The 14,402-nt window shown below is 45.2% G+C and overlaps 1 protein-coding gene across 2 annotated transcripts in view; it reads left to right on the top strand.

The window, feature by feature from the left end:
* scin (scinderin) overlaps positions 1–14,402 on the top strand; it is a 38,722-nt gene that overhangs the window by 20,661 nt on the left and 3,659 nt on the right. The window contains exons 6-12 of one of the 2 annotated variants that reach the window (XM_003455239.5): positions 104–236; positions 353–441; positions 594–809; positions 4,043–4,164; positions 9,299–9,389; positions 10,023–10,193; positions 10,271–10,448. In XM_003455239.5, the coding sequence (XP_003455287.1) occupies positions 104–236; positions 353–441; positions 594–809; positions 4,043–4,164; positions 9,299–9,389; positions 10,023–10,193; positions 10,271–10,448 (1,000 nt within the window). Of the gene's footprint in view, positions 1–103; positions 237–352; positions 442–593; positions 810–4,042; positions 4,165–9,298; positions 9,390–10,022; positions 10,194–10,270; positions 10,483–14,402 lie in introns of both variants that reach the window. The other variant, XM_019350667.2, reaches the window with a different exon arrangement.

A 14,402-nucleotide genomic window follows, 5' to 3' on the forward strand; every position in this document is an offset into this window, starting at 1 on the left:
CAAGCACTTTTTCTGTGCTTAAATGTTTTCTATCTAACATTTGCACACATTCTAAAATGAACTCAAGAACTATCATTTAACTTTTTATTATTATCATTACCAGGTGTCTGATGCATCAGGATCCATGACAGTGACTGTTGTGAAGGAAGAAAACCCCTTCCTGCAGAGTGACCTACTTTCAGATGAATGCTTCATCCTGGATCACGGCAAAAACAAAATTATATTTGTATGGAAAGGTGCTCAAACAGTGTTAGCTAGGCGTTTTTGGGACCTGCTTTGAATGGCTTGTTATAAGTGCAACAAGCTACTCAGTTTCATATCAGCATTGATTTCATCTATTTTTTTCCCACAGGACATAATGCTAATCCCAATGAAAGGAAAGAGGCCATGAAAACAGCTGAGAACTTCATCAAGCAGATGGGCTACCCAGCAAACACACAGGTTTACTTTCAGTTTCACTTCATGGAATCTGGACATGTTTTCATATTATTGTTTAAAAGTTTCCTGTAAGTAAAAGTACAGGACTATTGGAAAACTGTCCTGTCTTGGAAATGGAAATAGTTCCAGTGATGTTCCTCCTGATGGTCCTGCAGATTCAGGTGCTCCCAGAAGGAGGAGAGACTCCCATGTTCAAGCAGTTCTTCCTGGATTGGAAGGAGAGAGATCAGAGTGAGGGTTTTGGGAAGGTGTTCACCACTGAGAAGGTTGCCAAGATTCAGCAAGTTGAGTTTAATGCCTCAAAACTTCATGAGTCCCACCACATGGCAGCTCAATATAACATGATGGATGATGGGAGCGGAGAAACACAGGTGAACGAACTGTACAAGTATGTCTGTGTAGGTTCTCAGTCATTGAGATCACGGTAATCTAAAGAGCTTGGAAAGAAAAGCGACTGGACTTCTTAAAGTTTCTTGAAGAAAAGAAAGAAAGAGTGATCCTTATCTTTAAATGCAGATGTACAGGTGACTCTTGTCCTGACAAAGTGGCTCACCTTCGATCCAGGTTTCAGATCCCTTCCCAGGTGCCTCAATGCCCACTGACATCTTGTGTGATTTGATCTCGATAGGGTGAGGCAGGTGATAATGACCCACACCCTTTATCACACCTTGGCTCATGTGATGATGCACATGATCGATAGTTGGATCAACAACCCTCTTAAGGCACAACTCCCACTAGGGTTTAAATACCTGAGACTCTCCACCATTTGGTTTTAGAACTGAAGAAGCTTCTCGGAGGAGATTTGAAACGTCTTCAAGAAACTGAAAGAAGTCCAGTCGCTTTTCTTTCCAAGCTCCTTAGAACCGTACAAGTAGTGTCCATGTGAAACTATGCTGGTGTTTCACTTTTTACCTTTATCATTTTTGCTTTAGAGTTCACAATCTTTGGGGTAATGTGGTTAATCCAACCATTTTTGTTTTTTCCTATTTTACCAGGAGTACTGTGGAGACACAGTTATAATTTCCCCCAAAAAATAAAAGAAAAAAAAATCCTTCTTTTCTGTGTTGTGGACCTGTGAAATATATATTCAGTTCAATTCAGTTTTATTCATATAGCACCAAATAGCAACAATTGCCTCAAGGCACTAAGATACATACACACTTTATTGCTAAAAGTATTCACTCATCCATCTAAATCTTTGAATTCAGGTGTTCCAATAGCTTTCATGGCCACAGGTGTATGAAATAAAGTTCCTAGGCATGCATCAGAATCCTGTTTCATTCGTGCCTAAAGACTACTGACAACACTGGGGATAAGACAGTGTTCAAATGGTGAGGTGACATACACTGCCGGTCGAAAGTTTTAGAACACCCCAATTTTTCCCGTTTTTTATTGAAAATTATGTAGTTTAAGTTCTCATTGCACTCTGAAATGAAAGCATAGTAGAAATAAGCATTTGGAGTTCAAACAGAAATCATGGAATCAGTTTATAGACCAAAGTGTATTCTAAACCTCTGACTCATCAGAGTAGCACCTTTGGCAGATATAACAGCTGAACACACCCGTGGCATTCTTTCTACAATAGAAATCAAATGTTCTCCCATATCAGTAGCAGAAGTTCCCATAAATGTGGAGCTTGTAAGTTGCTTTGCTTTCACTCTTCTGTCCAGTTCATCCCAAACCAGCTGGATGGGGTTTAAGTCTGGAGACTGTGCCGGACACTCCATGTCTGCAAGCTCACCATCTTGTTCTTTGTTCCTAAGGTAGTTCTGGCACAGCTTGGACTGATGTTTTGGGTCATTATCTTGCTGTAGGATGAACCCCTGACCAGCTAGGTCCATACCAGAGCGTACTGCATGGTGCTGTGGTAGCTGTTTTGGTTCAGGGCGCCTCTCACTCTGTACAAGTCACCGACCCTGGATCCAGCAAACAGCCCTACACTATCACACTTTCTCCTCCATGTCTGACAGTTGATGCCACACACTGTGGAACCGTCCTTTCACCTACTCCACGGCGTACAGGCCGAACACTCAGAATAAGACCCCTGGCAAAAATTGGATTACATCTTGGAGAAGCTCACAGCGGTCGCGAGCTCTCAGAATCTGCTCTTTGAGCGCATGAATGATAACATCATGGAGAAGCTCACGGCTCTCCAACAGGAGATTGAGAGACCAGTGTTGGACTGCTAGAACAGCTTTGAAATTTATGTGAGTTGTTCGCACTAAAGTAAAAATCACCATCATTTCATGCGGCTACCACTTCGGCGCCAGCTGCGGTCTCAAGGCTGGAGCTGAACGAAAACACCCTGATAACAGACTGTGCTTAGACTGTTCCTCCTATCCTATGCAAGGCCACCTGGGTTGGCTGGAGGACTGTTTACTTAGCTTGGCAGGGCGAAGGACACTGTCTCAGCTGAACTCTGGACACATACACACACACATACACTGATACACACTCATCCCCCCTCCCTTTCCAAACGCCTTCGATGCTTGTTCCCTCCCAGTTCAGATGGCGGGTCGACTGGACCAGCGCAGACATGCTGCAGGACCGGATGCGCTGTCCACACCGGCTCTCTCTCACCTTTTACCCGCCCCTGTTGCTTGTCGTGTGTTTCTATGGTGTATTGATAGTCATGTGCTTTTTGTGCTGAGGTGTTTTTTTCTGTTCTCAAACTGTTCTCCCATTAGGAGCTCAGTCTGAGTGGAGTTTTTTTTCTCCTCCTCTCACCTCATGTTATGTATTTCGTTGTTTTTTTTTTCCTATCAGCCTACCTCTCTGACATGTCTTCCCAATGTGACGTTTGTGTAAAGGTCAGAAGGTTCCTTTGTAAGTGCGCATGCGCCATTAGTGTGCTGCCTGCTGTAACCCATAATTTCCTTCAGGATTAATAAAGTATATCTGATTCTGATTCTGATGAATTGCAATAAATAGCTGAAAAAATTAGGATTTTCTAAAACTTTTTACCAGTAGTGCAAATAAAATTAAACTACACTGAAAACTGACAAGCAGCTGCTGGGCAGCCAACTAGACACAGTTGTGGTTAACAAGAAGAAGACAGCAGTTGTGGTAGATGCGGCAATCATCAGAAATAAGGAGCAAAAGAAAACAGAGAAGTACGAGGGGCTATAGGCATGCTTCATCCTAGACTGTGGCTCTGAAACTCACTAATCCTCGCTATCCTGCTTTATGTTGCTCTTTGAGCCTCAGTGTATTGAACTTTAGGTGGAGACCTCCATGCACTATAAGGAGCTTTCATGTCTTGACATTGGTGGCATTGATGTCCTTGTGTGGCCAGTTTATTATTCCAGCTGAGTATCTGATGACTGGTAATGTGTATGTATTGATAGCATGGGTTTTATTCTTATCATTGACATGGCTTCTCAGCACTTGTCTCATCTTCTGGAGCTATTTGGCTGTGCGTGACCTTTTATCATGATTCCTGTTGGCCTGTGAAATACACATGTACACAGACAAGATGATACTAGGAACACTGCTTTGAGGGAAGATGAATTGACCTATTGCAGCAGCAATTCAGTTTGTTTGGTTTTTTTATTATTATGGTATTACTAGTAAAATAACTATTCTTCTTTTTCTCATTCTATAGATCTGGAGGGTGGAGAGCAGTGGTAGAGTTCCTGTTGATCCTAAGAACTATGGTCAGTTCTACGGTGGAGACTGCTACATCATCCTGTACACTTACAGGAAGGGGCAGATAATCTACACCTGGTATGAGTTCAGAAACTGAGCTAGTTTGCATCCAATACACATACTCTTAATTCTCACCACCAAATGTCCTGTCACAGCTGATGTTGGTAAAAAGTGGTGAACCCCAAGGACTCGTCGACCTTTAGGGCACACTCCAAATGGTCATTGGCCCTTTTGACACCATGCTATTTCCCTGCTTTCAGAAAATATGAGGGGGGTTATCTCCTTCTTATCCCTGTATTTAACACTGAAGCAGCTGAAACTGAACAGCCCCGTCCGCTAACTGACCAGATCAATATTTTAGAAGTTTAACTGACTTGATATTATGCTCTGCTCGGTGTATATGTATGCCAACACATTCTCATCCCAAAACATAACATATTACACTATGTGACAAATCGTTGCTATGTTACTCGTTTGGAAACATGAAAACCTTTTGGACTGAATCTACACACTGACATTTATTTTACTGTCTCATCATGAATCACTTTGGAAAACACTATCTAACATGATTAAGGTTGTGGTTAAGGTTAGGGAGTGTCATGTTATTGGATTCCATCCACAATCCGGCGCGTATCACAGGGACATGGAAGGTTTCACATTCCTATGGGACGCCTCAGGACGTGACAAATGGTCACTCTCTATATGCTATTCTCATTAGCAAGATGAAAGGACAAAGAAACCAAAATTGAAACTATCACAATTCCAACATCATTAGTAGACCAAGGGACCAAGGGAATAAAACATTTTCAGGAAAGTGATATCAATGGAATAAGATTTGGGGGAGCATATTTTGGAGGGAGACATTAAAATACCAATCTGACTGCCCAACACAGTTGAATCTGTTCATCTGGACGTAGCGCTCAGTCACTCATTCAAGTGATTTCTTTGGTCTTAGGTGACTGCAGGTTTCCCCAACTGTATAAACAGTACATTTGCATAATGACCAAAACTAGCACCTATAATCTGCAGTCAGCTGAGACTGTAGAAGTCACCTGGATGGGTGACAAAAGGTTTCTCCCACTGAAAATGCTATGTTCAGGTGAATGGAATCGACTTTTTAGTATTTCCATACTTGGATGATTGAGCATGTAAAATTGTGAGACAAGGGTATTACAACAGTTTGTACACTCACTAACAGGGGACCTTTTAGAAGGCTTGTAGAATTACAAAGGGGATTTACAAGGTAATTAAAAGTAAGGGATTACTGTATCAAAAAACTGAAACAGGAGAATTAAGGTGTCAGGGTTCCTGGGTCGTTGACCCAGTGATTCCAGTTTGTTCATGTTCAGTTTTGTTTGCCACATTCACTTTCTCACTTCCTGTTTTCCGTGCCAGCATACCGCCTGCGTATTGTGTTCCAGTTATTTCCATGTATCATTAGTCAGACTAAGTTCAGCTGTGTACTCACCGGTTTCTAATCATTCATCACCCAGCGTGTATTTAAGTCCTCAGTTCCATCCGATCGTTGTCGTGTCATTAATGTTGATGTTGTGTACGCTGTCCGTGTTTCCTATCCAGCCAGCCAGTTCAGTCATTTCAGTTCAGCCAGCGATCTCAGTTCAGTCAGCCATCTCAGTTCAGTCAGCCCTCCGTTTCATGTTCTGTTTCATCCGTTCATCATAATAAATCACCAGGCTTCACCCACCTGCGAGTCCCGCGTTTGGGTTCCTTCTTCCTCGCCTCCACACAAAACCTGACAGAATGACACGACCCGCTTTTGACCCAGCGGACTCGGACTTTTTGAGCGGCAGGAGACAGCGCTCTCCTTGTGGGCGGAAAAGCTTAAGGAGAGACAGCGACTCTTCGCGGAGCGAGAGCACGTCTTCGAGGGTACTTGCTTGACTCTGGGCGGGCCTCGGAGACGCCGCGTTCACCCACCTGCTACCTCCCCTGCACCGGAGCATCTGCCGCGGAGAGTGGGCGTTTCACGCCGTGCTTCGGCGGCTCCCTCTCTCGCGGGTCCGCTCCTCGCTCACACGCCACCTGCCTCATTCACCGGACCTTCAACCTCGCCATGGCACAGCGGCTCCGCCTCCCACCTCGGCTCAACAGAGGCTCCCACGCCAGAGGCTCGGATGTGTACCCCGCCCGCTTCCTCTTCCCGGAGAAAGCGGCGCACACGCCGCCATAAAATGGACTATTTCCAGCAATTCCCGGTGGTGAGTTCCAGTGACTGTTTTCCACCCTCATTTGATTCTTCACTTAAAACCAATAATAAACCCATCTCTGATTCATGGGATGTTTCCCTCCTGGAGGATTCTGTGGACTGGGAAGATTTGTTCTGCTCTGCTCCCCCAAAGACTGTAAATAGTGGTGGCAGAAAGACCAGAACAATTCCTGATAAACCCGCCAGCATCACACACCCCGTTACTATTTCCACACCCATCACTCAGCCATTTCCTGCCAGCATGGCGGCCCAGATTCGGCCTTCCTCCTCAACCGTTTCACCTTCTCAGGTGAAGACAGTTAAGGCTCAGCCTGTCCCTACAACCCCACCTCAGATGGCTAGGGCTCTGCCAACAACCACTCCTGTTCCATCTCCCAGGACGAGGGCAGCGGTGACCCAGTCTACCTCCACACCCGCTCCTGTTTCTTGGGTGGGGGTGACTGAGGTCCAGCCACCTCCCGTGCCTGTCCCAGCGCCCAGGCTGAGGGCAGCAAGAACCCAGCCTGACCTCCCTAGAGGCGCGGAAGAGCTAGCCTCTCCACCTGTCAGTTCACCTCTTCATCCACCTCCTGATCCAGCCTTTCACGCCCTCGCGCTATCCCTGCTTAGGCCAGCTGAGGTGTCCCCTGCTCAGGCACCAGCTTTACTGGCCCAGGCTGTAGCTTTATCACCTTCAGTAATTCAGTCATTAGCTCAGCCATTAGCCACACCAACCCCAGCTCAGTCCTTAGCCTCGCCCACCTCTGTTCATCCCTTAGCATCTCCAGCCCAGTCAGTTCCCTCGCCTGCTGTTCAGCTTCCACTCCAGTCAGTTCCCTCGCCTGCTGTTCAGCTTCCACTCCAGTCAGTTCCCTCGCCTGCTGTTCAGCTTCTAGCTCAGTCTCCTGTCCTCCAGTCCCCTGTAGTTCAGTCTCCTCCTGTCCTCCAGTCGCCTCCTGTCGTTCAGTCAGTCCAGTCGCCTCCTGTCGTTCAGTCAGTCCAGTCGCCTCCTGTCGTTCAGTCAGTCCAGTCTGTCATCCAGTCTTCTGTAGTCCAGTCAGTCATCCAGTCTTCTGTAGTCCAGTCAGTCATCCAGTCTTCTGTAGTCCAGTCAGTTCAGTCTGTCATCCATTACCCTATAGTTCAGTCGCCAGTTGCCCAATCTCCTGATCAGTCTCTGGTCCAGTCCCTCATCCACCATCCTGTTCGGTTCCCGGACCTGCAGCCACAGCATCCAGAGCCAGCTGTGAGCTCTCCTGCTCCTCAGCCAGGGGTTTCCGCACCCGCTGGCCCGGCCGCTCCTCAGCCAGGGGTTTCCGCACCCGCTGGCCCGGCCGCTCCTCAGCCAGGGGTTTCCGCACCCGCTGGCCCGGCCGCTCCTCAGCCAGGGGTTTCCGCACCCGCTGGCCCAGCCTCGGCTGCTTTGTCACCGCCGCCTGGCCCAGCCTCAGCCTCGGCTTCAGCTCCTGCTCCGCCTGGCCCAGCCTCAGCCTCGGCGTCAGCTCCTGCTCCGCCTGGCCCAGCCTCAGCCTCAGCCTCGGCGTCAGCTCCTGCTCCGCCTGGCCCAGCCTCAGCCTCGGCGTCAGCTCCTGCTCCGCCTGGCCCAGCCTCTGCCTCTGCCTCGCCTGGTCCTGCGGCTGCCACGCCGTCGCCCAAGCCACGTTTTGGACGTCATCGCCGGCGTGGCCGACCACCGGACCTGCTCAGTGGCCGCCGCCGTCTTCCTCGCGGCCGACCACCGGACCTGCTCAGTGGCCGCCGCCGTCTTCCTCGCGGCCGACCACTAGATCTCCTCCAGCGTCACAACCGGCCACGTGGCCGCCCACCTGAACTGTCTCGTCTCGGCCACCGGCCACGTGGCCGCCCACCTGAACTGTCTCGTCTCGGCCACCGGCCACGTGGCCGCCCACCTGAACTGTCTTGGTTTTTCTTTCTTTCGGCCGTCAGGTGCCGGCCTTTGAAGGGGGGGTACTGTCAGGGTTCCTGGGTCGTTGACCCAGTGATTCCAGTTTGTTCATGTTCAGTTTTGTTTGCCACATTCACTTTCTCACTTCCTGTTTTCCGTGCCAGCATACCGCCTGCGTATTGTGTTCTAGTTATTTCCATGTATCATTAGTCAGACTAAGTTCAGCTGTGTACTCACCGGTTTCTAATCATTCATCACCCAGCGTGTATTTAAGTCCTCAGTTCCATCCGATCGTTGTCGTGTCATTAATGTTGATGTTGTGTACGCTGTCCGTGTTTCCTATCCAGCCAGCCAGTTCAGTCATTTCAGTTCAGCCAGTGATCTCAGTTCAGTCAACCCTCCGTTTCATGTTCTGTTTCATCCGTTCTTCATAATAAATCACCAGGCTTCACCCACCTGCGAGTCCCGCGTTTGGGTTCCTTCTTCCTCGCCTCCACACAAAACCTGACATAAGGGAAGTTAACATACTAATTGACATCCTGAGTTATGCCTACAAGAAGAATACTACAAGAATGATTATTAAAACAGATCATAGGCTGATGGATCAAAATATAATGAATAAAGGATTCATACAGGGTGATACAGGAAGGCAAAATTGGAAAAAGGACTCAAGACTGTCTTATTGTAAAAGGACAGGTGTTAAGTGAGCAAAACTCATCCAAAGGATCAAAGAATCTTTATTCCAAAATGGGAGTAATTGAAAGTTTATCTCATAGAGCTGAGGAAGCTCACATCCCAGAGCAGCCTATGGACAGCTAAGACTCTTAATACAGTGAATCACACCTATTTGGACTGTGTGTGTTTGTCTGTTTGGTAGTTTTTTGTGATTATTTTCACTTTTTTCACACTTTACTAAATATAAGTGGGAGAATGGACTGAGTGAACCAAAGTGAAAAGTTTCGCACTGGAACTCCATAAAGATGAGCTGGTGACAAAATTTATTTGATGCATTTTTATTTTAAGAATATTGATTGGTTCACTTTCTAGATTTACTGTAACTTGATAAACTGAATATTGATCACTATTACTGTCTCCTGCAGGCAGGGAGCCAGCTGCTCTGTGGATGAGCTAACTGCCTCAGCGTTCCTGACCGTAGAGCTGGATCGCTCACTGGGAGGGAATGCAGTTCAGGTACAACACCAGTGTCAAATAAATATGAGAAGCACTTGTACTGAATGCTTTGTTAATTGTTCGAAATGCACAGTACTGTGCAAAGTCTTGAGCCACTCCTCATTTCTTTATATTTTGCTAGAAAAATAGGAAGTTGGTGCAGTGATTCATTGAAACATGCTAAGAGTATACACTATGTACCTCTTTTAGCCAATACAGACAGGAGCTAACATAATGGCCCTTCTTTTATGCACACTTGTGTAAAAGAATAGTTGAAAATTCCCATAACGTAAAGCTTGTGGAAAGCCTTGCCAGAAGAGTTGGGTGGGTCATATTAAACCCTCTGGATTAAGAAATCACTCAATTTGATATTCGTGTGATGGCAGACGAGCAAATACTTTTGACACTATAGTGTAGATCATTCGTAATGAGCCCAACTGGAATCAGGTGCATAATCAGCAATGGATCACAGATGTGATACCAAAGGAGCAGGAAGCCAGGCAAGCTCTGCCCCTGGAACACATAAGCAGACTTACACATGCACACACACACAGACAGAAAACGGGCAAGTCGACAAGAAACACTTTAAATTGTCCCGTCTTGAACTTTCTTTAACTGGCATGTTAAAAACCAGTTTGCTTCATATGGTTTCAGGTCAGAGTGTCTCAGGGTAAAGAACCCCCACATCTGCTCAGTCTTTTTAAATCCAAACCCCTCATTGTGTATAAGAGCGGCACATCCCGCCTGGGCAATCATCCTCCTCCACCTCCTACGCGACTCTTCCAGGTCAGACGGAACCTGGGTACCATCACCAGGATTGCTGAGGTAAGCAATTTCCTGATTGTCTTTAGTAAAGTAATGATCCGTTTATGCAAAGATGCTGAACTTCTTGTCTGTTTCAGGTTGATGCCAGTGCCGCCAGCCTAAACTCTAATGATGCCTTCTTTCTGAAGACCCCTGATGGGCAGGGATTTCTGTGGATAGGCAAAGGGGCCAGTGAGGAAGAGGAAAAAGGAGCTGAGTACATGAGTAAAGAGCTGAACTGCAGCTGTAAACGCATCACTGAAGGACAAGAACCAGGTCAAGATCAACACTTGGCAAACATATACCAAATGTGTGTATTCATATGATATGCACGCGCAGACACAGGCTCGCATAGGGCTGCATGTTTTCACACAGTATAGATATAAAGTTTTACTTTGAATACTTGTTGCAAAAAGGAAAATCTCCATTCAAAAGAAACCAAATATAAATATGATAGAAAGTGAACATTTTTACCAGCGCTCATGTCTCAGTTTGCAACACGAGGGCTTGGACTTTTCACCTCTGCCAAGGAGGTTGTTTTTACAACCAACCTTCTAGTTAGTGTCCAACTTATCGATTTGGTTGACCATCTCACAGTAGCAGTAGTCGTAGTTTGTTTGTCAGCTGTTGGTAAGTTTGATCAGTTTCTGTGTGTTTGTGCGTACATGTCATTCTGTCTACAAACATGATAGCTCAAAATGTTTAGAGTGGTAGTAGATTGGGGTAATGTTAACAATCCAATAAATCTGGCTTACATCCACCAAGCTCTTCGAGGTTAACTCCATGATTTATTGATTGAAAACTGACAACAAAGCCATATAACTTGGAAACAGCTATTTGATTGGTCTTAGGCTGAGTTCACACAATACACTGTGAGATTCTCAGTGCCAAAGATTCCAAATTGCAGCACTGGGCTGTTAGATCAGAGCACTGTGATGCAGCACACAGGTGTGCCGTGATAAATGATCAGGTGTGCAGTGGAAAATTATCTAGTTCCACCTGATTAGTAGTCTAAACAATCAGCATGAGTGACGGGCAGAACAATTACATTCTCTTCCACTAGAGGGCAGTACAACTACCTGCTCTAATTAAATGGGTTGCCAACTGCCAGTAAAACAGAAGAAGATGAAGAAGGAATTACATAATAATCATGCTGTGAGTGAGACAACTCAGTGTTAAACTGGAGAAAACTCCGACCCAGATGAAGGCATGAGTAGGAGTCAGAAGAAAGCAAAAAAGGTATACTGGGGCAACCTGAGCTAATTCCACTATACCTGGTGCACAGGGAAAATGATCAATATGCTTTTTGTGCCATTTTTGTTTGGCGTGTGCCGTGTGATTTTTCTAATGTGAAATATGTGCCGTGGCTCCACAAGGTTGGGAAACACTGGATGACACCCTAAGTTAAACTAGTTAATCTTCTATTTGCATGTTTTTAAAAAGCAAATAGCCAAACTCCCAAAGGGCAACTGGAAGCTCAGATCATCTGTGTCAGCAATAATAGCTCAGAGGGAAATCTGTAAACTGAGAATAAAACTGTCCTCGACATACAAACAAGAGCATTGAGACAGAGACACCTTGATTTTCTCAGGAATCCCCCAAAATGCACCAGATTATCCTGAAAACTGTTAATAACATGTCATTCTAGTGTTTACACTGTCTCATGGTCTCATCGCCACATTTGAACATTTCCAGCAAAAAGAACTGGTTAAAAGCAAGGGCCATGTATTAAAAAGAACATCATGTGGAATTAATGAACCGTTTCCCAATGAAATCAACCATGTGGCTCTTCTGAATGGAGCTCATTGGAATCAAAAAATATTATTAAAAAGCATATTTAGATACAGCATATTATCAGTTGGATTTACCCAAAGGTAGCACAAAACTCTTGGATAAAATTAGAACATGCAGAGTGTAACGATAAACCTTCAGAACTTCCCTTGATTACAGCTTTAATGCCACAGCTGCTTAAAAAACCCATTCATCTTCTCCACCTTGCCAGGCTGATGAAAAACCCTTGAAATCACAAACTCCCAAATAGAATCCAGCAGGTTTTCTCCAAAATGGCACCACTCAGACTTTCAGATCAACAGAGCATTTCTTTACTTTACAGCATGGGCGAAAGAAGGAATCACACACCTCTTTTAAGATAATAAACTCATGTCAGGTACTAATTTGTTTCAAAGCTTTGGACAAAACAAGAAAAATGGTCTTTAACATCAACTTAATATCAAATACATTTCCTATCCTTCACAGCCCTTTACAACCAACCACATGTGAAAGAGATTACAACAATTTCTCCAAAAAACAAAACTGTTCTCTTAAAATTATATTAATTAATTTCATTCACAAATTCAATATCTCTACTCATCCCCAAATGGGAAAAAGACCTTCCACTTTCTTTGAAACCTGATTTCTGGACAAATTCTCATTGACTAAAAAAACCCCATTTTTAAACTCATTCCATACAAAATCCTACACAGAACCCATATATTACACAACACATGTTAAATAAAATGGGTTCATGGGTTTCTCTGATTCTGCGATTTGTACTCGGTGTACTCAAAACACCACAGACACTCCTTTTGTCAGTGCTTCTTTCTCCACAACTACCTCAGTCCTCCAGCTCCTGTCCAAGCAAACTAAATAGAGAGGATGAACGTGTTCCTTGCTCACACCTGCCTGTGAACTCACTGGACTACTCCTCCCCTGCAGCTGAGCCACAAACCACACCCCACTGCCACAAACACTCCTTCTCCCACTTAGGCTGGGGAGCCGTCTTACCTGCTGGGACAAAACGGCCTCAGCTCGAGGCTTTAGGATGAAGGGGAGGGGTAAAGTTAGAGGTGTCTTGCAGGGGACCAGATCTGGGGCACACTTTCAGGTGAAGTTGGTCAAGAGTCCGGTCAGCTCTGCAAAGACTGGCATGAACCAGCAGTAATAACCAGCAAGTCTCAAGAACCTTACTGCCTTACTCCCTGTTTTTTGGTCTTGGGATGCCTCCCCAAATACTCTAATTCCCTCCATCCAACCACACACTTCTTAAGACTGGCTGCGAGCCCCACCTGTTTCATTGACACCAGCACTGTGGCCACCCCGTGCAAATGCACCACCAAGGAGTCACTGCTGACCCTATATAGAGCATGTGGCTGCAGCACCTGGTCCGTGAGACGCCGAAGTGTGCCTGGGGTTCCTAGCAAGTCAGATGGAACTGTGACAAATTGGTACAACCCATACGAAGTCAAATGCCGTGTTTTCCTTAGACTCTGGAGACGAGGATATCTGCCAGTAGCCCTAGTTTAAATCCAGCGTCACCAGCTCGTCCTTCCCAGTGTCACCATCAGACGATGACTCACGTCATCTGTCGTGAGCACAAGTTATTAAAACCTGGCCAGTTTCCAAAATATTGGGCTACATGAGGCATGAGCTAATCACAGCCTTGACTTCATGCTTTTTGACCTTATACTTAATATTAACGGGTATGTTGGGATATCTCACATTGCTCACTTGGTGTTGGCTCTTTCTGTGGTATCATTATCTGGAGTATCACTTCCTGTTCCTGTTACAGTGTACAGTGGCGTTTTTTTTTTTTGTAGATTATCTATGTACAATGGATTAAAAAAAAAAAAACCTGAAAAAAATATAGATAACATCCAATTTCATAGTGTAATCTTCACATGCTTTAACCAAAGCATACTCTCTGTTGATTCACCCGCTAATTATATTCACAGTATTCACTCACTGCGTCCTTAGGTATTCACTAGCTTAGCTTAGCTCTCTAGCAGCATGGCCTCTTCACCTGTCCCTGCTGCACTTTCCTGCTCAGTGTGTCAGATGTTTAGTTACTCTTTGGCCTCCTTTAGTAATAACAATACTTGTAATAAATGTAGCCTGTTTGCAGCTCGGCCAGTATCACTGAATTCGAGACTCGGCTTAACTCCCTTGAAAAAGCTAGCTAGTAGCTAGTCAGGCCCCTGTAGCTGCTGCAGCTCAAAGTAGCGTAACTTCCGTTAGCGCTGCAAATTCCGTAAAATTGTTTTTTTTTAATCGCAAACTAGCTTAAGTATATTCTTACTGTTTTAAAGAAAAAACAATAATAGATAATAAAAAAAATTATGATTCACAAGAATTCAATAAAAATGGTACAACAGGTAGAGCAGGTCATCTACTACTTGGAAGGATGGTGGTTTGACTCCTGGCTGCTCCAGTCTACATGCCACATATCGTTGG

This window comes from Oreochromis niloticus, linkage group LG22 (genome assembly GCF_001858045.2).
Source record: "Oreochromis niloticus isolate F11D_XX linkage group LG22, O_niloticus_UMD_NMBU, whole genome shotgun sequence".
In the NCBI taxonomy this organism is placed as follows: Eukaryota; Metazoa; Chordata; class Actinopteri; order Cichliformes; family Cichlidae; genus Oreochromis; species Oreochromis niloticus.